At 38.6% G+C, this 25,344-nt stretch overlaps 1 protein-coding gene across 2 annotated transcripts in view; it reads left to right on the plus strand.

Annotated features, from left to right (window-relative positions):
- Nucleotides 1-25,134, plus strand: part of LOC140993475 (septin-7) — a 29,615-nt gene extending 4,481 nt beyond the window's left edge. Inside the window, exons 2-13 of one of the 2 annotated variants that reach the window (XM_073462922.1) lie at nt 1,792-1,898; nt 12,236-12,336; nt 12,437-12,571; nt 13,624-13,741; nt 15,764-15,856; nt 16,523-16,619; nt 19,457-19,508; nt 19,916-20,041; nt 20,488-20,508; nt 22,815-22,950; nt 23,041-23,186; nt 23,999-25,134. In XM_073462922.1, coding sequence (XP_073319023.1) covers nt 1,792-1,898; nt 12,236-12,336; nt 12,437-12,571; nt 13,624-13,741; nt 15,764-15,856; nt 16,523-16,619; nt 19,457-19,508; nt 19,916-20,041; nt 20,488-20,508; nt 22,815-22,950; nt 23,041-23,186; nt 23,999-24,035 — 1,169 coding nt within the window. In that variant the 3' untranslated portion in view covers nt 24,036-25,134. The remainder of the gene's footprint in view (nt 1-1,791; nt 1,899-12,235; nt 12,337-12,436; nt 12,572-13,623; nt 13,742-15,763; nt 15,857-16,522; nt 16,620-19,456; nt 19,509-19,915; nt 20,042-20,487; nt 20,509-22,814; nt 22,951-23,040; nt 23,187-23,998) is intronic. The other variant, XM_073462923.1, reaches the window with a different exon arrangement.
- The last annotated feature ends 210 nt before the right edge of the window (nt 25,135-25,344 follow it).

A 25,344-nucleotide genomic window follows, 5' to 3' on the forward strand; every position in this document is an offset into this window, starting at 1 on the left:
TGTGCTGACAGTGCCGACAGTAATGATGGAGAGGTGCTCCGCAGCTCATTAGGACTTTATTACTGTTATAATTATAATTAGGAACGCTTTTTTATTTCTCTCTGATGTTTTCATATCACTTTTGATGATCATGATGAGTATGGTTCTCTTGCAACCAGAGCTCCTCATCGTCCAATTCCTCACACTGGGCTGAGACTTGAACCTGGATCTCCCTGCGTTTCAGTGGTCCTGCTGTTCCTGTCATTTTTATCATATGTTTCACCCACTGTTTGCTCAAAACCGCAGCCTCCCCCTGGTTCTCATAACAGTTCTCCATTCCCTTTCAGCCTTAAAGAAATGATTACAGCAGTCTTGCATGTTTCATCACAAGCCAGCAACAATTGCTGAAACATTTCTGTTCAGATTTCAACATAAATGTGGCTTAGCCTGCTTATGAAAATATTTATGACCCTGAGAATGAAGGATCCTTTGGTGTGATATTTTCTGTGTGATTCCACCTCCCTATTCAGGGGGCATTGAGTGGCTGAGTTGTTGGCAGCAGTGGACCGAACTGGCCCTGGCCACTTTTAAAGGGTCAGGTATGGCTCTTTAGCTGCAGTGCCAGCCTGGCGTATGACTGCCTCCTCTGTCACACTGAAGCTTTAGTTTAGTAACTCCTTGTTGACCTCCATTCACCCCAATCTTAACAGACACACTGCTGATGGTATTTGATTACCACAGTCAGTCCCTCCAGGTTCTTGCAGAAATGTTTGTGACTATTGCAGCTCCAACAGCTCCCAAAGAACTTGCACTAAATTTTGAGAATGAGTTGACATCTTATTTTTGTATGACTAACAGTCCTCAACCCCCAAATATTCATTGGCAGTGATATTAAACCAATAAAAGCAAAGCATAATAACCACATTTGAGAAACTGGAACCAGGGAATGTCTGGCATTTTTGCTTGATAAATAACGAAAGGAATTAATTGATTATCAAAATTGATCAAAATCAAAATAATTTTTTCATTGATTGATTGATTTTTCATTGTTGTTTATTTAAGGTTTAGTACTTACAAAAACACAAGAGCAAAAGTGTTGACAGATTGCCTGTTATGAGGCGGCTGCTATCATTAGCATGTTTGCCTACTACACTCCCACCTAACCCTAGCTTCTTTTTGCTACGATCACTTCTAAAGATAAAAAAAATCTAAACTGAGGTTTAAAGAGAAGTTTAAATTGAATCTTTCTTAATTCTAAGATAGTTTTAAAGTTTGGTGCAACAGAATTTAAACTTAAACCATGATTGAATCAGATTTTTAAAGGTAATCCCTGTTGGTGCAATTCAGCCAGACAGTGAATCAAAGTGTTCGTTGTCAAGTCTGCTTTTGATTTCTGTTTTCACTCCTTTGTTAGAGTGAAAATTCATGATGACTGCAGTGGTTGAAAATGTTCCTTCCCCTCTCCTCCCTTCCCATGATTCTCTGATTAGATTCCTGAAATGCAGACAGGAAAAGAATTTGGGAGGACAGAACTTCCACCCTGTCTGTCTCCTCCTTCGTCTCGTGTTAACGCTTGCCTGTTTAAAAAGGGGGGTTAAAGGGAGCTATTTCCTGTACTAAGACAAGTTTTGAATCTGAAACATGTTAAGAATTTCCCAGCAGTGAAAGACAGCTGATAAACATCTGCAGATTGTGTCATGTTGCGCTTCAGTCTTGCATATGAAAAAGAGGATTAGAAATCGAGTACAGCGTGAAATGCATCTCTTGAGGGGACTCCCGCCCACTCACTCTGGCTTTGTCTTTGTCTTTCAGGGGAATCTGGGCTGGGGAAGTCTACACTCATCAACTCACTCTTTCTGACAGACCTGTACTCCCCTGAATACCCGGGTCCTTCGCATAGAATTAAAAAAACTGTACAGGTAATTATTTCCACACCTTTCTTCTCTTCAAATGTCATCATTGTATTCATTTCGTGCTTTGGCAAGTTGCTACTTTGATTATGCCAATAATTGAATTTTAATCTCATGAAGGGCCAAAGGCTTATATGTCAATTAAGACATGATTGGTTACCTTCATCCTGACTGGCCATTTAAAGTGTCAGAGCCCGAGGCTGCTATAACACAGGTGGTGTGCCCTAACCTTTCTTTCTTTTCAGCATTGCAGCCATCAACTAAATAGTTGCTGTGTGAGATCTTGTTTTGTGAGGCTGCTCCTCCTTGCTGTTGACACCCATGTGTTAGTGTTAGTCAGTGAAACCAGTTCATCTGCTTTAACAAAAAGATAGTTTGTTTGCCAAAGGGAAAGAGCTGCAACAAATTCAAATTAGGCAATTTAATGGGAGTTTATTTCATTTCATTTCATTTAATCAGGTATCCATTTCCTTAGTTGTAAAACTTATCTACATGAAGTTGCTTTTTTAAGTGATTGTCTTTTTGCAAATTTATTTATTTTTTAATTTTTTTTATAAAATTTCATTTTAAAAATAAAATTTAGTGAAAAGAATTAACACTTTTACACAAAATCTACCCTACAACAGGACTGAGATGTTCCTGTGATTTTCTTTGAGTCATCGGGATTTTTGATGAATTCATCTGAATGGAATTCCTGGAGCTAATCCTTGACAGTGAAAAAGAGAATCACCTAGCTGTGTAACAATTTACAGTCTCAGCATATTTGGATCTCAATAAAAAGCCCATATTCACAGAGCTCCAGATGGCCAATCACATTTTCAAACATTTTGTGTGGTTTTAAGCTATGGAGGCCCAAAGGTGCCAACATCAGATAATGAATAATTCCAACATTATGAAATAAATAATGTTTGATATGAATACAAACAAAATATGAAATTAACAATGAAAATCTGAAATAATGCAATAAATAAATAAAAAATCCTCTCAATATAACAGATATTCATTCGGCTTCTTCTGTTCAGCTGTCAGCTCATTTAGACCAAGGCAACGGATCTCACATAACCAGCTCAGTCCTTATTGTCTTGACTGACTGACAGCAACTTTGTGATTAAGAAGAAACATTCAAAATGTTATTGAATAATGGACAAAAAAAACTGCTAAAAATGCCCTGAAATAAACTGTTCCATAAAATGTATCGGAACATTTCACAGTTTGATTGCTATTTTACATATTTTATCTGCAATCAGTCATATCATTATTCATTCATTATGTTGTATTTATTTTTATTTTTTTAATATTTATATTTATTATTTGTATTGTCACAAGATATACAGTTAAAGTAATAACTGACCAATAATGACTGATCTGAACTTCATGGTGCATTCAATTACACTAGAATGCACCTGGTAAACTCAGAAATCTATACTGGAATGGCCACAGTGGTTATATAAAGCAGGACATTTTCTACTTTTGTTTCTTGTTTTCCTTTGTTGAAATAGGTAGGCTTAGATTTGTCATTACTTTCTTGTTCTTTCACAGCAGCATTTTTAATTATTAGATGCTGAAATCATTGCAATTTCCCATTCATTTTTCCAAAAGAAGATTTTAACCACAAATCTGCGAAACCATATAATTAAAATCTTAATGTAAACATTAATATTTTCAATAATACACCAGCTTAGAGGGTTCCTTGTACCGTTTACAGCATTCATACATTCAATATCTTTTATATCCAAGCAAAATTGGTATCATAACCGAAATATCACTTACTGAATCAATTTGGGACCATGTGATCGAATTAATTCAGGAAATCAGTGGTAGTACCCAGCTCAAGTCTGGCTCTGTGAAGTTTCCGAGAAAGGAGGCCCATGACTGCGGCAAAGCCCCACAAAAGCTCCTTTATGTGGGCTGGAGGATGGCTCAGTGTAAACATGGGAAAGTATTGCCAAAAAAAGGGGCTGAACCAGCATCTCTCATAGCTGTTTATACATGAGTGGATTTAACATCATAATCCTAAAGATTTTCATTATAGAAATGCATGCATGTAGACACGTGGACATAATCCAACCATATGTTTAGTATTACCATGTTAGATGATATTGTTGATTGTCTTCCTTATTCCCCTGTCCCCCCAACCCCCGCCTTCTTTTCAGAGTCATAGCAATCTGAACACACAGGCATTACACATGGCCCTTGAGTCAACCTATTTCCATCCAAGATAAACATCAATCTATATATAAATTATTTCAACCCTTATAACTTCAGATCTTGCCTCATAATCAATACGTTGAGATGTTATCAAGTAATAGTTTAGATGATTGTTGTCTGTGTTTCCTCAATGACAATTTATAAGATTGTACAGAAATGAGAGCTAAAAGATGGGAGAAATACTGACCGCTAACGTATCTCCATGTGCCATTGTAGTTCCTGTTTAGATAACCCAAAGCATGATGGGAACCTTGGTGAGAAATTATGTATTTATCAACATGATACTTGTATTGCTGGAACACTGATACTCTCCTCTTCCCATTAGTTTCCAACATTTGCTGCTGAATGTGGACTTGCTAATTGACATTTAGGGACTGTACCATAAGCTTGTCAATAAGAGGAAAAAGGGAGTGAGAACAAAAACATAAACAGACCGTCACTGTAGTGATGATACAGATGCACCATTTGCTCTTCTGCTGTTGAATTTCTGACAGAGCAGCTGCACAAGGAATGTTTGTTGCCTCCATCGGAATATAGATAAATCAATCCCAACAGAAATGTAGAAACTCACTTGCCAAAACCCCTAGTAACCACATGTTGGTGACTCTAACTGACAGTATCTAATGTTTTAAAAGAGGCCCTTACTGGCCCCATACACAGTGGGGTTCAAAAGTCTGAGACTACATAACTAAAATTATAATATTGGCACCCAAACCTGAAAATAATCAGAAAGTTTGAGGATTCAGAAAGTAAGTGAAAATACCATCCCATTCTACAGAGACATGCTCCACCCCCCGGACTGCAACTTTGACAGAACTACTTGAAGACCAAAGAAGACAAAGGAGTCATGACTGTCATGGACTTTCCGCCACAGTCACCTGACCTCAACCCCACTGAGCATTTATGGAGGCACTTTAGGACTGAGATAGCCAACCATTCTTTGACATCACAAGAAGCTTTGTCGAACTCTGTCAGATCATGCTGGGATAACATGAGTCACCAGAGAAGGCAAGATGGCGGCAGTATAAGAGTATCTCGCTCTGTCAGGTAACTTGGATGTTTTCGTAATTAAACAACAGAGTTAGTCTGAATATTAATAAAGCAGCACAGAAAAGAAGATTATAATTGTTGAAAAGGAAGACACTTGAATGGGGAAAAAGAAGAGGGAGAATAGATTTGACTACCACCACGACCACGATGATGGAGGAAGCCAACAGTGGCGTTACACCAGATAAAAAGCACGTGGCAACAACCACAACAACTGTGCAGCCATGCAGCCTTCCAATATACCCTGTGGACAAGAGTAGGTGGAGGATTTTAACTGGTTTGAAGCTAAACAAGACGTCCAAGCTCATGTCCTTGCATTTCCACTCCCAGATACTCTCCAACAAAAAAGACCAAGCGTGACAGCAGAAAAAACGTGAAATACCAGAAGCAATCTGTGAGTTACCTCAAAGACATGATGACACTTGCAGGTATCAGTGAATGTCACCATTACAACTGCAGGTGGTCCCTGAAAAAAATTCATGGCGTAAGAGAGGAAGATGGAGAAAACATCAGGAGCAGGAGCATTGATTAGGGAAAGTGGTTCCAAAAATTCATGACAGTCTGAGGGTCGACATCGTACATAGCATGGGGCATCGGGGGTAAGACGGCTTAAACAGATCAACCATCATCCTGTTTATCATGTGATCACATTGTGATTCTGTCTGGAAGGAGGCTAAAGGCTCAAAGTTTCTTCTTGACCATCTAACGATCATCAAAGCACTGTTTCGAAAAGGGGAAAGCCGCGAGAAAGAAGCTTTGGCCCTTAGTGAAGAAAGCAAGAGCAAAGGGTATGTGTATGGATGTTTGGTCTGTTATGTAAGTTGACAATTTTTATTCCTTTATTGTTCTTACTCACCTGCCCAGGGACTACGGATGGAAAGTAGCTAGTAAGCTAAATCCGGTACAAAGCATCTTCTCTCATCTTGAGACTAATGTTATTTTGTACATTGTCCCTGATACAAATAAACTTATTAAATAAATAAATAAGGGGAAGAAGGCTTCCTTCTGTGCCCCGTTTGTCTTTATGAATTGGAAAAGATTGACTGTTCAGAGGTAGTTTAAGTACTGTTGGTTTTACATAAATTTAAAGGCGATGTTGTTGAGACAAAGCATTCTAGCAATGGTAGATTGATTATACTGATTATTAAACAAGGCAGTGCTACTTTTTTTGTTTGTAATATATATGGGTTTAATTCCCATGCTTCTAATAACGTTTTATTTAATGAGATAACTGCCAAAGTAAAAGAACAAATAAGTACCAAGGTTCATAAACAATTTTTGATTGTGATTTTAATGAATGTCCTAATAATATCATGGATAGATATCCTGCCAGACCAAAACCAAGCTTCACAGAGCAAAAATGACAATAATTCACCTGGTGCAACAGGAGATTGATCCTCCAATACAGAATTGATCTGTTCTTAATTTCTTCCTCAGCCCTTCAATTTGTGAATGAAGTAAATCCATAAACAAATAATCTTGAAAGTAGATGCTACCCAGAAGCCATCTGACATATACAAGGGCATTGGAAATGCAATAATTATCTTTTAAATGACAATAGAAGAAAGGCAAATTGACAGACATTGATGGTTTATCTGTTGAACTTTAGTGCATGTTGTCATTAACGCAGAAGGGGGGTATACCAAATGCTAAGATATTGGGAAATTCATAGACATTTTCAAAGATTGAACTTTTTCATTAAAATTATTAAGCTGATATTATAACAATTATTATTTTATTATTATTATTATTATAAAAAATAAGATGACATTTGAAACAAATGCAAAATAGAATTATTTTGACTTGTGGTCTCAGACTTTTTGACCCAACTGTATATTTGACAAATGACTTTGACTGTTCCTGCTACAATAATGCACAGTTGGCCTCAGATCAACAGAGTAGAATTAGGCTGTGTGCTGACTGGTGCTGTGTTTCCTGTGTCTCAATGATAGTAGATCTCATACACCTCATTAAAGTGTGTACTGCACATACCCTCACACTAACAGGCAACTTCCTGTGGTGATGAAGTGATAAAACGAGGCACGCGCCTTTGTATACAGTACACTGCCCCTCCCCATTCCAAGACAAGAAACCTTCTCTTCATATACTGTATGACTGCAGTATGAAATGGCTGATTGTCACTCATACCTGCCCTAGTTGGATCCATGTGTGTAACAGCCCTCCCGTGAAAGATTTGTCATAGCTTTGTCATGTGTTTAACCTTGTCTCTTGAGTGGTGCTATCCAAACACTGTCTTCTTTTTCAAAGAGTAACCCGTAGCTGAAAAGCATTGTTTGACTGATAATTTATAGTTACTTATCCACCTTATTCCTAGCCACTGTGATACCTTGCGCGAATTATGGGTGTTACTTCCGGCATATCCTGTCACTTAACTGGAGCAGTCGTTTTCCATGTTAACAAGACTATAATCTTCTTTCTGAGAGCATTTGGTACAGCGTATCATTCATTGCGACTTTATTAGGTAAATACTATTATCACTATAATTATTGCTTAGCCCACTTAGCTAATGCTTCACTAGTGTGTCAGTTATTATGGTACTTTGTTACTTACACTAATTCCACAGAGCACCAGAAGTATCACCCATAATTGTTTCCCCAGTGACCTTCCCAGGAAACTTGTGTATAGACTGGTTTCAAGTCTGACCACACCTAGCATCAAAAGCAGTATGCCATAAAGTTGCTAGGTATGTCAGTCATCCAGCATGTTTTTCCAGATCAGATCTCAGGCAGAGAGTTGGACCATTGAAAAACTTTTTTTTCCCTTCTTCTCTAAAACTTAAGGCAGTGTGAAGGGTTATATTTAACTCAGAAAACCACCTTTGTCTTTTGTGTTTGACTTTAAAGAGCTAATTAGTTGCTATGAAACTGGTGGAGCATGTAAAAGCTTACTGAAATTATTGGTGATGATTGAATATCACTACTAATTGTTGTCTCAGGTGGTAGTTAAAAAGGTTCAGTTTATGCTCCACTTTTGTAGCTACGGTCTCATTTCTGTCAAAGCTCATGCCTAACTGCTAGGGTTGTGGAGTGGTAATGAACCTCAGTACATATTTTCTGGAAAAAGGAATGTAAACACTATAGAATAAGATCATGATCAATAGATGACATAATAAAGTGACTACTCATGTAATTTACAAAACAAGAAATTTGAGGACGTCATCTTGCACTTTGGGAATCACTGATGAGCTCACTATAGGTTGAATAATTGTCGTGTAAATCAGGCAATAACAGACATCACAGCTGCAGGTGTGACTGTGCCAAGACTGAAGTGAGTGATATTCAGTGAGTGAGGTATGTGGCTTATGCATCCGGAGTGCTCACTCTTTGATGCTGTTTGCAGTGACGGTGCAGACAATGAGGCTTTAGCAGTTTCCTCAAATAGAGCGCAAAGCTGCATGGTTTGACCTGAGTTTCATTTTGAGGAGTGAAAGGTAATACTGGTGGTGTGAAGTAGCAAGCTTCTCTCTCCTGCCCTCTGCCTGTATGAAGGACTTCTAAGTGTTCAGATTGGGCTGCTGTACAGTAGATGAGCTGCATGCTGAGGATCTTCCCTTCACCTGTTCCTTGTGAACTTCCGCTTTGCTGTAAATCTCCTCTAATCCCTGGCAACATGCTGAGGGGTTCTGTGTGTTCTCACCCCACTGCGCCTTCCAATTTGTTTACCGGCCTATTACACCTCCTCTGCTCATGTTAAAAGTTCAAATGAGATTTAGGTGTGTGTGACGGTGTGTTTACCTACTTATGTTGGCTTATGTTTGAGGATTACTGTAGGTTGCCAGTCCCAAAAGAAGAAAAGAACTTGAAACTTACTGCGTGTGTGTGTCTGTGTGTCGCTTGTTGTTTATCCTTGCAGTAAATCTCGAGAGGATTTCAAATAATTGTGGCCACTTTCTTTCCCAAATCATGCCAAAGTATGTGAATAAACTCTGAGGAATGTTGTGTGTGATAGAGTCATATTTATTATTATTATTATTATAAAAACTCAAAGAGCATGATGTAAGAATGGTGGACCCAGTGGGTGTTAACTGTTAGAGGTGATAGGCCAGGGCCGATGTCCCTGTTATTCCTGCTTAATGAGGCTCAGTGAGACTGCAGAGCAGAGTCACCAAGAACATGGACTTGGTTATTAGCTAGCCTCACAGTGAGCTCAGTCTTGTCCTGCCAGTGCACAGACATGTCATGCTATGCCTGACAATTTCTCCTGTTTCAGTGGAATCACAGAGATCAGAATAACAAGATAGTTTGATGAAGTCAGACTCCCATAACGGCTAGTGTTTATCTCTTATTCTCAGTGAACACTGTGTTTGAAAGATTATGTCATTATATCTAGATGAATAATTTTTGCCACTACAAAACAGAGTCAATCCTGGCACTCCAAATAAGAAAATGTATCAAAAACAATTTAATTGATCAATGGTTTGGCCATTAAACTTTTTAATATTTCCGTTTTTGATGCTTTGTCTTATTTGGAGTGCCAGGATTGCCTCTGATTTTTGAATGACTACAGTTTGCATTGCTCTGACTGCTTAAACAGTGACTTTTTAAAAGAACACGATCAACATATAGACTTAAAAATGCAAACATAACAATGAAAACTGTACAGTAAAATGTTTCTATATTTGCAATTAAAATAAGTAAATAAGGGCTGCAGCCAGAAAATATTTGTATTATCTATTAATCTGCTGGTATTATCACAATTAATTCTTAAGTAATTAATTGTTAATGTCAAAAATTGTAAATGACATCTCCAAATTGCTTATTTTCTCAAAGCAACACTCCAAAACTCAAAGACTCTTCATTTACTGTCATAAATGACGAAGAAAAATATTGAATCCTCACATTTAAAAAACTGGAACCAGCAAGTGTTTGACATATTTGCTTGAAAAATGACTGAAATAATTAATAGGCAATTCATTTTCTTTTAATCAACAAATCGATTTATTGACTAATTGTGGCAACTCTAAGGTAACTCATGGGATTTACCTTTGTTTAAGCACTAGTCACAATTCTAGTAATAGTTTTTACCATAATATTTCTGGCCATGGTACAATAAATGTCGGGTAATGCGACATTAATACAATGAGACACTGAGTCTATAGTCAGAACAGCATCAAAGTAAACCACATCAAAGTAAGCAGTACCTTGCTGTTAGGATCAATCCATAATCGATTTTCCTGTCTGTTCTTGACTAATCCAGAAATAGTTTTAAAAACAAATAGTGGTTAAAGGTTTACTTACTAGCTTCTTTTTTTTCTTAATATTTGCATCATCACAGGCTGCCGTGGTGAAGGCATCTTCCTTAACAACCTTAGTTGGATGTCGTTCTTTCTCCCCTCATTTCCTGTTGTAGATGAATGAGTAAAAAAAAACGCATTCCACAATAAGGAATTATTATTGTTAATATTGCGCAGTCCTATGGTTATATAAATGTTACAACAATTTGTCTTGTATGCTCGTGTATGCTTTTGGTTTTATGCTTTTGGTAGGTAAATAACACTTTGGTCAATAGATCTTTAAATTAATGTTATTGCATTTTAAGTCTAGTTCACTTGAAAACTTTTCTGTACTTTCACAATTCTAGTTTCCTCTGTGTAGATATTTTTTTTACTAATTAACATAATTGACAGTATTATCCTTTTTAACTCTTAACTAATGAGCACATGGTTGCAGATATTGTTAAACTGTGGTGACATGAGCTGTCAGTAAAAGTGCACTGTAGTCAGCATTGAAACAGGATGCGATTTCACAGTATTCACAGTAGAGGTGAACAATATGGCCCTAAATAATATCATATTTCAAGGCATTTGTTGTCTTGTGATCCAGTCAAACTATGTTAGTTGCTGCAATGCTAACGTTACTGATGCGACATGTTGTAGCCCAGTGTTGTTCTTTTTCGCATGAATTCACTATGGGCAGCCTGTCTGGTTGTTTATAGGATGTCTGTGGCTTGACTCATCCTGTTGTGCAGTAGAAGAAGAGTGACACTGCATCGTTCTTTAGTGTTGTCCAGTCAGCAGTTCTAAACTTTTAAGTTAAAGGGAAACATGCTGATGCTGATTTTAGACCAGCTTTGTAAAATTCCCTCCATTTCACTTGCACTTGGAGCTCTCCACTCATTTACTGGCAAAACTCATCTGGCAGCAAAAGTGGGATAAAGAGAGAGATGGGGGGACTACCTGTTTTCTCTGTTTTGTCTGGTCATATAGCACCAATTTAAAACAATATTAGTGTCTTTCTAAAAAAGACAGCCCAGTTTTCTGAAAAGACCATCTTACCAGCAGTGAAATACTTAATTAACGTGTGTTGTATTAGTACTATCTCAGACTAGAGGTATGGAAATGTCTCGATTATAAGATGCATCATGATGCGGACGTGGAAGATTCTGCATCGATGCAGAGACAGAGCATAATTGAGAGTCTGCAGCTTATGTTGATTGTTGATTGTCCAGCCTCAGCTGGACAATAAAGTTACGTTGCGTCGTTGCTCCAATGCTTTGAATTGTGGGCGAACATAAGGCTAACGTTACTTTTGAAACTGTTAATGTTACTTAGCCATCCACAAGCTTCTGGTAGTCCTGGTAGGCTGAATTTTTAACCACTACTCTTGACAGAATGGGTAAAGTTCAACTAAATTAGTTGGCTTCCTGGCACAGACTTGTTTCTTCAGCACAGTCCACATGTTCTCGATGGGGTTCAAGTCAGGACTTTGTAAAGCCATTCCAAAACCTCAATTCTAGCCTGATTGATCCATTCCTTTACCACTTTTGATGTGTGTTTGGGATCATTGTCCTGTTGGAACAACCAATTGCACCCAATAGCCTTACGTCACCAGAATAAGGCCACAGTTGGTAGGGTTTTGGAGGCCCCCACGCACCAGCGGCCTGGTGATTAATCCATACTTGGTTGACCCCTCTTTGCTTTAAAATCTAAAATATTTTCACACTACTGATTTAATTCCTTAGGGAGTACATATCCTTGATGTCTTTTTATTGGTTGCTTGCCATTACTGTATGCCATTTTGTAATCATTTGTACATTTCTTGACTGATTAGTGTCTGCATTTGTCATTGCAGGTTGAACAAGCTAAGGTTCTGGTAAAGGAAGGAGGAGTGCAGCTTCTGCTCACCATCGTCGACACCCCTGGCTTTGGTGATGCAGTTGACAACAGTAACTGGTGAATTAAGCCATCTGTCGTTGGTTAATTTAAGTTACTATAATACACTTTAATTGTGTCACTGTACCTAACATTGTTGTAAATAATATGTGGTCCTCAGCTGGCAGCCGGTCATCGACTACATCGACAGTAAGTTTGAGGATTACCTCAACGCAGAGTCCCGGGTCAACAGACGGCAGATGCCAGACAGCAGAGTGCAGTGCTGCCTGTATTTCATTGCTCCGTCTGGGCATGGGTAGGTACTACAGGGATCCTATTGATAATGTAAAGTCATGGAAAAAAAGCTGTATTTCAAATAGGCAATTTTAAAGAATAGAATATAGCAATGTCTGATCAGGCTTGTTTCACTTGCACTAGATGATAAACAGCTGGTTTAGAGTTGAAGCTTGATAATTTACTGCTTAAATATCAGTCTTTAGATTTTGATGGGTTGTGACGCTACACCCTTAAGTTAGACTACATAACCGTCAGAATGACTTCTGTAGTCAGGAATAAATAAAGGTGAATCAATTACTAGCCTAGCTACCTTACAGTATGTTCCTCAGCAAGAAAGAAGAATCAAGACTGTTGACCTGTGTTTATAGAGATAGTGAGTGGAAATTAAGAGACAGCAGTGCAAATGGAACAAAGTAAAAAACGTAGTGGGCCACACGTGGTCAATAGCCTCAAGTCAAGTAACTTTACTTAGTAATTTATACACCACATTTTCTCTGAGTAGCAGGTTATAGTTTGCCTTTTCCTTCCTGATCATCACACTGTGCCATGCACTTCATACTGACAAACAGTTGTTTGTACAGTTGATCTTGGGACCTGTAACTACTTTGAAATGGCTCCAAGTGACTTTCCTGACTTGGTCAAATCAATAATGTGCTTTTTCAGATCAATGCTGAGCTCCTTAGACTTTCCCATTGTAGTGTTTGTGGCTGAGTGTAATTGGTGTATCAAACAAGCCCTTTAAAATGGGCCCAGAAAAGTCACCAGTTGTTATCAATCATAATCACTCAGAAGAAGTTAAGAGGCCATGCTACAAAGAACATTCGTATGACACAACACAAATATACACACAATAGTAAAGCATTATAATGACATTTGAAGGAGGATTTTCAGACTCAAAACAGACAGATTTACAAACCTGTCTGGTCCATCCAGATGTTCAGTTTGAGGTCAAGCTGTGAAACTAATTTTGAACCCTGTGTGTGACAGCAACTCACTGCCTCACACAGCTTACACCAGAGCCACACACTGCTCCACTGACCATTAAACTGTCTCACTTTGCTTCCTCCCCAGACTGAAACCCCTCGATATTGAGTTCATGAAACGGTTACATGAAAAAGTCAACATCATCCCTCTCATCGCCAAAGCCGACACAATGACTCCTGAGGAGTGTCATCAGTTCAAGAGACAGGTGTGTGTGTGTGTGTGTGACTGTGTGTGTGTGTGTGTCACCTCTGACTGATTGACCGGTAACCTTTTTTAACCATATCCACTGTAGTGGACAGTACAGTCGACATCCTGTCTGCTTCACTAAACAGATTTTTTTTTCTTATTCGTGGTCCTGGGGCCCCATTTCGACTTGTGGTCCAGAGACTTTTTTTTTATTATTTGAACCAAGCTGAAATTCATAGTTGTGGATCTAACCTTTGTGAATACAGTAACAGGTTTTTTTTCTGTCTGGATTTGGTTTCTTGTAACATTTGTTATCTTGTATTAGATGGGCACTTAACATTCCACAGCAAATGATTTGATATGAAATTATCCAAACTAAAGGGAAACCTGTAATTGTGAACAGCGTATCTTTCTAAATTTCAACCTCAAAGGTACTGCATGCTCAAAAAAATATGCTCAAATCATAACATGGCAAATTCAAGCCCAACAAGCAACAACAGATGGGCATACTGACCTGAATGTAACATTCCTTTGTAATACTAACACAATGCAGTGTCCAACTTTACACTTAACTAAACAATGTTAATTGGCCTGAAAGCTGTAGCCACCCATTTAGCTATCGCTGTTGAAAGTTTGTCACATGTAGAGTTGTTCAGGTGTTATCCACCTTTGGTGAGGGGACGAGGGCCCTCTGCATCAGCTGTGTGCTCAGCCAGCAAGTGGTATTTGAGACTGGACGTACTCTGGTGGTAACTCAGTTCACATCGACAGTAAATGTAAATAACTTTGTTCTTGTAGAAAGAACCATCTGGCTTTGAAGCTGAACTTGCCAATCAAAAGACCCTTTTCTTTATCCGTTTCTGCACAAGGAGGTTTGTTTCTGCTGCCATCCACAACGTTACTGCTGCATCGCTTCCTGATATCCCAAACTACGGGGTAGGCTGAGGGTTATAACGTGCATGCATTAATCGCACATCAAAAAATGAACAGCGTTAAGAGGAATTTGTGTCTGTCTGAACATTTGTCCGGTAATTCATTAATTACGTCCACCAAGGAGGTGTTTTCACTGGTGTCATTTGGTTTGTCTCAGCTGTAATATTTTAATTATAGCCCAAAATATTGATATTAATATGGTTCTAATAAAGGTTATTATACAGACTATTGTTAATCTTTCTACCAGCGATATAATTCTCATAGTCACTACAATAACATAATGGAACCTCTTGCTGATGAGGCAAAAGTGAGACACTGTTTGTCCAGTGATTGTCCCTTTGTTCTTGTATGAGGAGGACTGTAGTGTAAGTTAGCAGACAGGCATGTAGATTAGCATCTACACAGGCTACGGCACCCTGGGGTCCTGTGGTCCTGAGAGAGCAGTTTACACGTGTTTGTGAACTGTGGGCCATGTCTGACGATGTGGAATTAGTGACCTTAAGACGGCGTCCTGTTGTGTTTGGAGTCATTTCATGACTCTGCAGGGAGGTGTCCTCAGGACACTGGGCTGGCAGGTCCAGGTTAATCCAATTTTGCATGTTGTTGATGATCCTACACGGCCCATGATAGACCACATTAAGTTTTTGCGTGGATGTGAATAAAGGGACAGATCCAGGAACTTTTCTCACTCTTTGGTAATATTTCAGGGAATAATGTCATGAGCGAAAATATCAGGTGTATTCAAGTGGCTGGTATCAAGTGTCTTGCTGAAGGTTAATGACCTACTCAGTGTCTAGTTGGACTTATTTTGCTGTGAATAGAGGGTATTGTTTTTTTGTACTTTATGAAACGTGGATATTGTAAGGTTGTATTGAGGAAGCAGTGCAAGTTCATCACACTGTATTGATGCAGATACTGCTCCAACACAGTGATGCTGTTTGTGTACGTGTGTGTGTGTGCTTGACAAACAGGTAGGTTCCTCCTCCTGTGTGTATTCTCCAGTATAAGTTTTGACATTGTTCCCCTAAAGCTGACTCTACTCCGTCTCCTTTCATGCTGTTGATCTATTTAACCCTGTCTCTCACTGTTTCCTATCTGCTGTGTGCAGATCATGAAAGAAATCCAGGAGCACAAAATCAAAATCTACGAGTTCCCAGAGACGGATGATGAGGAGGAGATGAAGATGATCAGAAAAATCAAGGTCCGTTATTGTACAGCAACCACACATTAATGTATTAAGGAATATGTACAACTTCTCTAATGTGTGTCTGACATCGTTTTTGCCGAAAAAAACTGTAACTACACGTTCAAATCCTTAAAATGGCATCTTACATGTCCCTCATTGAAAATTCCAGAGTCTATGAATATGTAAATGCTGTCCTTTTCAAAAGATTAACTACTGGACACAAGATGTCTCCTACATTACTGTGACGTCAATTCTCAGTGTGTGTGCACTGGAGGCTTCAAGTTCCCACATCACACCTGTGTATGCTTAAAATTGGACCAGGATTGGCTTCCAAACTATTTGTGATGCCACAAAACATGCTTGTAGGCCCGCCACTTAGAATCAGAAGTACTGAATGTGAAAACAACCTTCTTGTGTTAAACTCTGTATGTACATCATTCTACACAGTGAAGCTCAAACATTCAACTGTAGGAACAAGAAGAGTCAGGAAGAGCCCTCCAGTCCAGTCTAAACTGTGACTGGACTGGAGGGCAACTTTAAATGAAACTGACTCTGAGGTTTTTAGTGTCTTTTGATTTGTGTCATTCGTACTATGTGTATGTTAGGGCACAGCCCACAGTGTATTTTTAGCCATTGTGTATGAGCTATGCAACAGCTGTGCCTCCTCCCACCTCTCTGCAGGATCGTTTACCCTTGGCTGTAGTCGGTAGCAACACCATTATCGAGCTCAATGGAAAGCGAGTGCGCGGAAGGCAGTACCCCTGGGGTGTGGCTGAAGGTGAGAGGTCGCAGGTCAACTGATCAGAGCCTGTTAATTGATCAACCAAGTGGAGTCTCTCTCTGTCTCTCAGACACACATGCAAACACCAAAATTTCCACAGTCATTAGATTATTGAGCAGACATCATGTGTAGATGTTTTGCAAAGCAGTAACACAATCCATGTGCTCTTGCTTTGCTGTCATCCCAATATTCAACACACACACTCACACACACACAGACACACACTAAACATCGACATGAGGAAGGCTGGACCAAATTATCAAAAAAGTCTGTTTATTTTCTGTACTTGTAGTAGTCAGACATGTAGTTTCTTACTTTACCAGTCATTCGGTCCATTCGTCCGCAACAAAAAAGATGTATATACACTTGGGGCAGTCAGAGTTAATGCGATAATAACATGTTAACACAAATCTTAACACTGTTCATTTGTTTGTCTGCTGGGGTTAGGGTTAGGGCAAGATAAAATGAAACGCATGATTCTTTAAAAGATAACAGGAGAGTACACAACTAGCAAGACAACAGCAGGGAGGCGGCTCAACATCCGCCCTGTGTAGACAGGCCGCACAATCTTTAATAATGTTTAGTTGGTCCATTGTCAGCATGCCCCTCAGACATTGATGGAAACATGAGGATTTGATGGATACACTGAGCACGTTTGGTAGTCCTCAAGGAAACACACAATATGTTTCAGTGGTCACAAGAAGATTAGAAGATTAATCCACAGGGTACCATTAATACATGTGTATCTAATCTGTTTAACTCCTAAATGACTAATTAAACATCTGATAGTAAACAATACCAGTTCATGTAATCTGTAGTCATATTTCTTAAGAATTTTGAGTTTCTTCTGCAGCCAGTTAGACTACTTCTCATGACCAAAGAACTGGAACACAGTCAACTTTCACATTGTGTTGACACCTATGACACATGATAACATATTGACATGATGAGGACTGAGTCACAGTGTGAATGTGACTTCAAGGTATTTACTGAAGCTAATGTGTTAGAGGCTGTGAGGGGAACATTCCCTGTCGTATAGATTCTGTTGTTGTCTCAGAGAACAACAACAGCTCAAGAGCTGAGTACAGTACAGCCTAGTGGACAACTGGTAGGAGTGCTACTATGAAATTGGTTTGCCACCCGTGTTTGGCTTCCATGGGAAGTGAGTTTTGGAATGCCACAAATGTTTTTGGCTCCTTGTCAGCATAAATATGGAAAGAGGGCGGTCCCTGAGAAGCTATGCAAGTTATTTTACCACAGCAGCCCAGAGAAACCTCAGAGGACTGTGGTGAGCTTTACTGTAGGAGCAGCACATGATGCCACCTGCTGAGGACTTCTGGTATACAACTAGCTACTTTAGTGCTGCTGCAGGGCCATGAAAAGCATTGAAAAGTCTTGAGGCAATTAACTGTGAAGGCCCAAACCAAACAAAAGGCAGTGCAAGTGATCAATAAGAAAATATAAGCGAATAAACCACTAAATAATCTAGTTGGTCAAATAAATGAGCCTTAAGCAGAAGAAACATGGTGAGGATATTCTTTAAGGTTCCCTTGGTGAAATATGGAATAGATAAATGAGTACTGAGACCGAAATAAAGAATTAGCTTTAATTGAATATATTTAATAATTGAATTATATGACTTTCTTTTGACCAAGACAGAGTGTATGCATTATGCATGTTGTTTATTTTTGTATTTGTTGTCTTTGTTTTCATATACTCATATTATCACTTATTTGTATGCAGTGCCTTTATATTTATACAGGGAATTTATCTTCTATTTCATGCTGTGCATGTATTCAAGTTCTTTGGTATATTGCCACCTTGGTATCTTTGGTATTGTGACGTTTCCTGTCACTGTGACAACATTTTTGTTGTTTGTTGTTACACAAAAACTGTATAGACTAAAGAATTAAAAGTGATCAATTCAGAAACATTAGCTATTCATGGTGTAGTGTAGACAGTGACTTCAGTCTGATGAATGAAGCTGCTCTGTTGTCTTGTGGTACGGCAGCAGATACTCTTGTATCTTTTGCCAGATTGCAGTGGGGCAAACAGACTGTGGCTAAGTGGGTGTTATCTTTTAGTATCCTTTGGGCTCTGTGCAGACACCTCACCACACCAGTAGACTTAATGCTGTTATTCACTTAAAGGAATACTATGGCTTATTACAACTTGGGTTATATTTTTGTAGCTCTGTCTACTGGTTCCATTGGCTGGCTGCCTGGCTGGCTGGCTGCATGGCTGCCTGGCTGGCTGGCTTGTTGGTTGGTTGGTTGGTTGGTTGGTTGGTTGGTTGGTTGGTTATTGTACTCACCAAAGTAATCCCAGTTTCCCCAAAAAACAGAAGTTTGATAAGGCATGAAACAGACACACAGATGATCAGATGGACTGTAAACAAATCTCCAATAGAATCAAAGTTATGTTAAAGAGAAAAGGACTGTACTTACTGTAGTCGTTAGCACACACAGCTGTCCTTTGCAATGAGGGATTATAAGGGTACTCAAGTTCAAGTTTTACCTCCAAATAAAGTGGTCTAGACTCTAGAGGTAATCTGGCTAATCTGTTGGTGTGTCTGATCATCTGACTGCTTGTGTTTGCTGCCCCATCGACTTGACTATTTTTAGCAACATCACCAAACTTCAACATCTCTGCAATCACTTCATCATAATAACAATGTTTATGTAATTGATATAACTGATGGCCAGAGCTTCGAAAATAATAACCCATCTGTTATAAAATGTAGTTTTTCTTGGCTGTATTCATAATCCCTGCACGAATCAATTCTGCTCATGTGCTCATCCTATCTAAACTGCTCTGTCTGTCTTTTTCTACAGTGGAAAATGGAGAGCACTGTGATTTTACAATCCTGCGGAACATGCTCATCAGGTGAGCAAAAAATCTCCAGTACAGGATAAATCATGCTTGACTAAGGCTAGTGCCTAATGCCTGACATGACTCTGTGGAAAATGAATCCCTGTTTTGTGCAGTATTTTTAGCGTTAGTGCGCACCCCAGCTGAATGGGTGCACACAGTGCAGGGTGTAAATAATGTCTTTTCAAATCACTTTGAGATCTCTAAGCTTCTGAAGACTTGGAGATTTTATGTCCCCAGCTACATCAATTGTTTAGCAGTATGTTCTGTCATTGTTTTGAGGAATACGAAACTTCAAGGGTGAGAAGATAGAATGACTTAATTTAAATTTTGGGGTGAACTGTTCCATTAAAGTCCAATTTATTATTTACTTATTGTGAGAGCAAATATGCTGTTTTACTTGACTCTTGTTGTTTTTTCAGGACCCACATGCAGGACCTGAAGGATGTGACAAACAATGTTCACTATGAAAACTACCGTAGCAGAAAACTTGCTGCGGTCACCTATAATGGTGTGGACAACAACAAGAACAAGGGACAGCTAACCAAGTAAGTTCATCTGTACAGAGTGCACTGAACTGTGGAGTTCATGTTGCTGAAATGAACTAAATGGTGCAAAATTATGGGATAATGTTGATTTGGCTGCTGGTTCTATCAGGATCCTCTGAGCAGCTTTTTCACTGTGTAAACATGGAGGAAACTACAGTTCAGAGGTCAAAGTCTGCAGTGGCTGACCCACAGATTAAAGTTGGCAAGCTGTCACTGAGGCAGTTCAAAAGTTTAAACCCATTCTTGGCCCAAACAAGCCATTACTAACCCCCCACTAACTGGCCACTGTATCATATCAATTGTGTCTAATCTGACAGAACTAATTGAAGCACCATCTCACTCCTAATCCACCATCTGCAGCTGTCAGCAATCACAAGCACACTCTCACAAGCTAATGCATGGTTTATGGCAGCATGCTAAGTGTATGTGCGTTTGTTTGTTTTTAGACCTGAGACGACTGACGGCATGTAAGTGTTACTTCACTTTCTTTATAATATACTCCTATCTCTGACCTTTCTCTGTTTCCCTGCCTCAAAGGACTGTTTCCCTTTGTATATACTTGTTTGATTAAATATTGAAAAGTTATGTTTAGAGAAACAGTTTGGTCTTGTGTATACATCCAATCAATGTCATTTTCCAAAGCATATTGTCAATCATCTGCCTCGGCTACTTGCTTTGCAGTTTCATCACATGCTGTATATGAAGACCTTACTATGCAGCCATTGTGCAACTTGTGGCTAAATATTATACAACCACTGGCTTTTTAATATTTCAGTATTTATGAGTGGTGGGAATCACAGAGTAACTCACAATCACAATATATTGCCCACAATAATGATGATATCACTAACCAGTGATTTTTACCCACGTCGTTGTGTAATCGGCATGCGTAAATACTAGGGATGCAACAATATTCAATATTTTATCTAACCGTTCAATTCGCCCTGTTAGGTTCAATACACAAAGGCAAACAATACAATACAATACAATACAATACAATACTACAGTAATGTTTGCTGTTTAACTTGATTGCATACTGCATATGTTTTTTATGGAAGGCAATTAAGATAAGTGTTAAATTTTTATAATAAAGGTTTGTGGTTTGACTATATCTGCTTTTAATTATTTTTACATGCAATATTGCCTTTGCTAGCGTGAGTAGTTTTACATTAAGATATCGAAACCGTACCGTTACCGTGGCCCAAAAACTGTGATGCATACCGAACTGTGGGAAAACTCTACCGTTGCATCCCTAATAAATACATAATTATTTAACCCTATTATTTATTCCACACATATATTATATTGTAAAAAGTGGAGTTATGAGCAGCCATAACTTCAGTTCACCATAAGTTCGGCAGTCAATAAAACTGGCACTCCACCCCTTCTAGTTGTCATTTTGATATGTAAGATAGCCATAGTATCTCCCACTTGGCTAAAAAACATCAAATAAACTGGTTGAAAACTGCAGGCAAAGCCACCATTACCAACAGTTACAGTGGATCTGAATAAAATCCACTAATGTAATCAATTCAGCTTATTATGATTAAATTCAAATGTTAACTAACCACAACAAAAATATCATCTTAAAAAAATGTATGAAAAATGTTCATCTGACTTTAGGCTTATCAGTGTGATAACCCTATTGATAAGTGGCTTTGATCTTAATGCTACATTTTTATGGTAATGTAGTGACTGTCTCATTGTTTGTATACAGATGTTTTATATATCTTTATATATATATATATATATATATATATATATATATATATATATATATATATATATATAACTTTTTAGCATGCTGTCACTTGCTAATTGTTGAAACAGTAGACTGTGCTGCCATTAGCCCTCACCTCTACACAGCTAATATACTAATTTAGCTAGCTAACTTGCCAAAAGGCTAATTTAACATTAATAACAATGTAAAAAATGTTTTTATTAGCCTCTATTAACATTCCTTATTAACATATGATACGAGTTTTGCATTAACAAACATGATATCAGTCAACCAAAGTATACCTGTGCACATCAGGATACAATTAACACTGTTTTATTACAATTAGATTAAAAAAAACAGTAAGGAGCGAACTATACGTTCAGTTTCTTTATCAGATTCACTCTTTGCTTAACTGCTGTCAGGTGTTTACATTCCCCAATACAAATACATTTCAAAATGTCAACCATAATTCCACTGTACAAAACTGTAACATGTATTTCCATTCCCATAAGTTAGTGAGATTTCAAAAGTACAGTACAAAGCCTGGCTGGTCCAGCTACAATAATACAGAGGACGGTACAGGATATACATCAACTGGTAGAAAAAGTAGACAAACATATATTAGAAGAGGGTAATACATTAAACTACGTTATAAAATGATATCATGACAACAGCTACTGCTGCCCAAAAGCTTAAGACCTCCAATATGACCTTCAGGATACTGTGTTTTTTATCTGGACAGCTTGTGTAGCATGATGTTATGATGTCACTGTAGCAAGGCGTGGTTAGTATCAGAATCAGGGTTTCTTCTTCTATAGCGCCTGTTCTCTTGACAAGCCCTGTCATCTCACAGCTACAAACCTCACTTGAGGCCGTCTATTGCAGAAAGCTTCCAGGGAAGGCAAGCAAACCAGGCCTGCACTCCTTCCCTCATCCTGCCTCTTCTCCTTTTCTGCTCATATAATGTCCAACTGTGACGGTGTGTATGCCACAGTGTGCATTTCAAATGCACACTGTTCATACAAGTGTATGAACACTGGTTTATGTCTCCAGGAGCCCTCTAGCCCAGATGGAGGAGGAGCGACGGGAGCACGTGTCCAAGATGAAGAAGATGGAACAAGAGATGGAACAAGTGTTTGAGATGAAGGTCAAAGAGAAGCTCCAGAAGCTCAGAGACTCTGAGGCTGAGGTGAACTAATGAGGCAGTTCATTGTTTTTTATTAGTTTGTTTTTCCTACATTCTTGTTAAGCTTGTGTCTGTACCTTGCTGTCCCTGCAGCTCCAGAGGCGTCACGAGCAAATGAAAAAGAATCTGGAGGCCCAGCACAGAGAACTGGAAGAGAAACGTCGCCAGTACGAGGAGGAGAAGGCCAGCTGGGAGGCCCAGCAGAGGATTCTGGAACAGCAGAAACTAGACGCCTCCAGGTAGACACATTATCACATCTGATGATCAGTAATGGTTTATAGAGATGAAGAGAAGAGTCTACAGGCCTCACTCAACTATAGACTGAAGGTGTCAGTGAAGTTTTACTTCCAACTGGAGTCTGAGTACTGCTAAACCTAACTACAAAGTGTTTTATCAAAATCCAGAAAATGTGAATAAAAACTGTTTTTTTATTTAATTTCCTCCATTCACTCATTACATTAGGGAGTAATTAGTGCAGAGATCCAACAGAAATAATAACAAGAAAAACCCCTTCAGATTCCCACAGAGAGATGTTACAACACTGGTTGTAGCACCTTCCACCCCCAGTTCTCAGTAAATTGCTTTGTACTCCAGTTTCCTGTCTTTACACCTATAATACCATGGTCATGTTGTGATGTGGGCTACCACAAACACCTGTATTGCAGCAGGTCAGTATGTGGACATTTTGAGGCCCTGGGCAGAGCAGACTGATCTTTTCATTACAATATTTTACAATTATAATACTTTTAGACTATTATTTCAAATGTAACTTCATTAGAGTCCTGGTCTGTGCCATATCATCAGCAGCATCTGTCAGTTAGTACCTTTTATATGAACAGTAGTCATGTTATGCCGTATCCTACTTTTAATCATGTTCAGGTTATGATTCATACCAGGGCTTTTCAAAGTCCGGACTCGGGTCCGCATCTGGACCCCATGGCCAGTCAGTCCGGACCCAGTCCCAGCCCACCCCGTGTGTTATGAAGACTACAAAATAATAACAAGTGAAAAATGATATTCTGACCGCTCTTCTGTCCTCTTGTGTCTACAGGACCTTGGAGAAGAACAAAAAGAAGAAAATATTTTAATAACTCTGGAGGACTTTCCTGATGTTACAGTGTATTGTTATTTTGCCAAACTGCCAGCCTTGATTGTCAAAACATCTGTCAATTAACTACATCCGTTGTTTGACCATATTACTGTGTAATAATCAAGTGAAAGCCAGGGGGCAGTATTGTCTGGACTCTGAATTTTAACCAATTGTTGTTCGCTAGTTCTCATGTTCCTCCTTACAGAACTGTTATTGTCTCTGTATTGATTCAGTCTACAGTTTGAGTCACTGCTCACAAAAACAAGTATAATCACACAGACAAAATGCCTGGTCTACTTCATGACAAACTGTCAACATGTCAACATTCAGAGTTCAGTCATTCTTCTACTTTGGGAACGTTGGATGCTGCAGTGCACTGTGCTGTATCCATTTAATGCCAAAAACCAAAAACAAAGAGGTCGGCCTTTCACTAGCTGCACACTGGCAGACAGCGTCAGGCTGAAGCTCACCTCAGGCACTGTTTTTTATATGTATCTTTTTGGTTCATTTATTTAGGTAACACATTTATTTTCCTCCCCAGGTGTTGTGCTTTTCCATCTCCTGTAATGTAAATTGTGTAACCATGAGTTGCAGTGTTTAACTTCAGTCATATGAAACATTTCCTTACTTTTTGTTCATTTATTTTTTTCTTTTTGTATTGGCCCTGGCATAGACTGGCATTAACTGTGTTAATTTTGTTTTCTGTATCATAGCCGGTGTTTTCCAGTTTTCTTGGAAACCAAACGTGTACTCCTGAAATCACTCATGCTGAGTGTGACAATGTAAAGAAACTGCTCCTGAAGTGCTTTTACCTGCATTTATTTGAACTTCTTGTGCAGATTCTGTTTAAAAATGTTTCCAAACAGAATCATATTTTCCCAGGGGCAGGATGTGGAAAGCTTCTGTTGTATGTTGGTGGATAAGAAAGCTGAAGCTGAAATGCTTCAGTCAAACAGCCAATGGTCAACTCAATAACTGTACAAAGCTGGTTTTCTTTACAGCACATTTAGCACTGTTGGTGTACTGCATCTGTATTTTGTCATGTCTGTTTTTATTGTATAAAGTCACATAATAAAATTGTGATGGGAATAAACACAGATGATCTTGGCTAAATGTTCAAGTGATCTACACTATGTGACCAAGTATATGAACACCCAAATGTTATTGGTCAAAATATAATAAAAATACTATTAATGACTAACTTTATTTAACTATCACTGTTCAAAACACAGTTACAAAATGCTTTACAGAACCAAAAAGTAAATAAAACAAGCTCAAATCCATAAAAACTAAACAGAAAACAAACA

The sequence above is a fragment of the Pagrus major genome, chromosome 3 (genome assembly GCF_040436345.1).
Source record: "Pagrus major chromosome 3, Pma_NU_1.0".
Classification (NCBI taxonomy): Eukaryota; Metazoa; Chordata; class Actinopteri; order Spariformes; family Sparidae; genus Pagrus; species Pagrus major.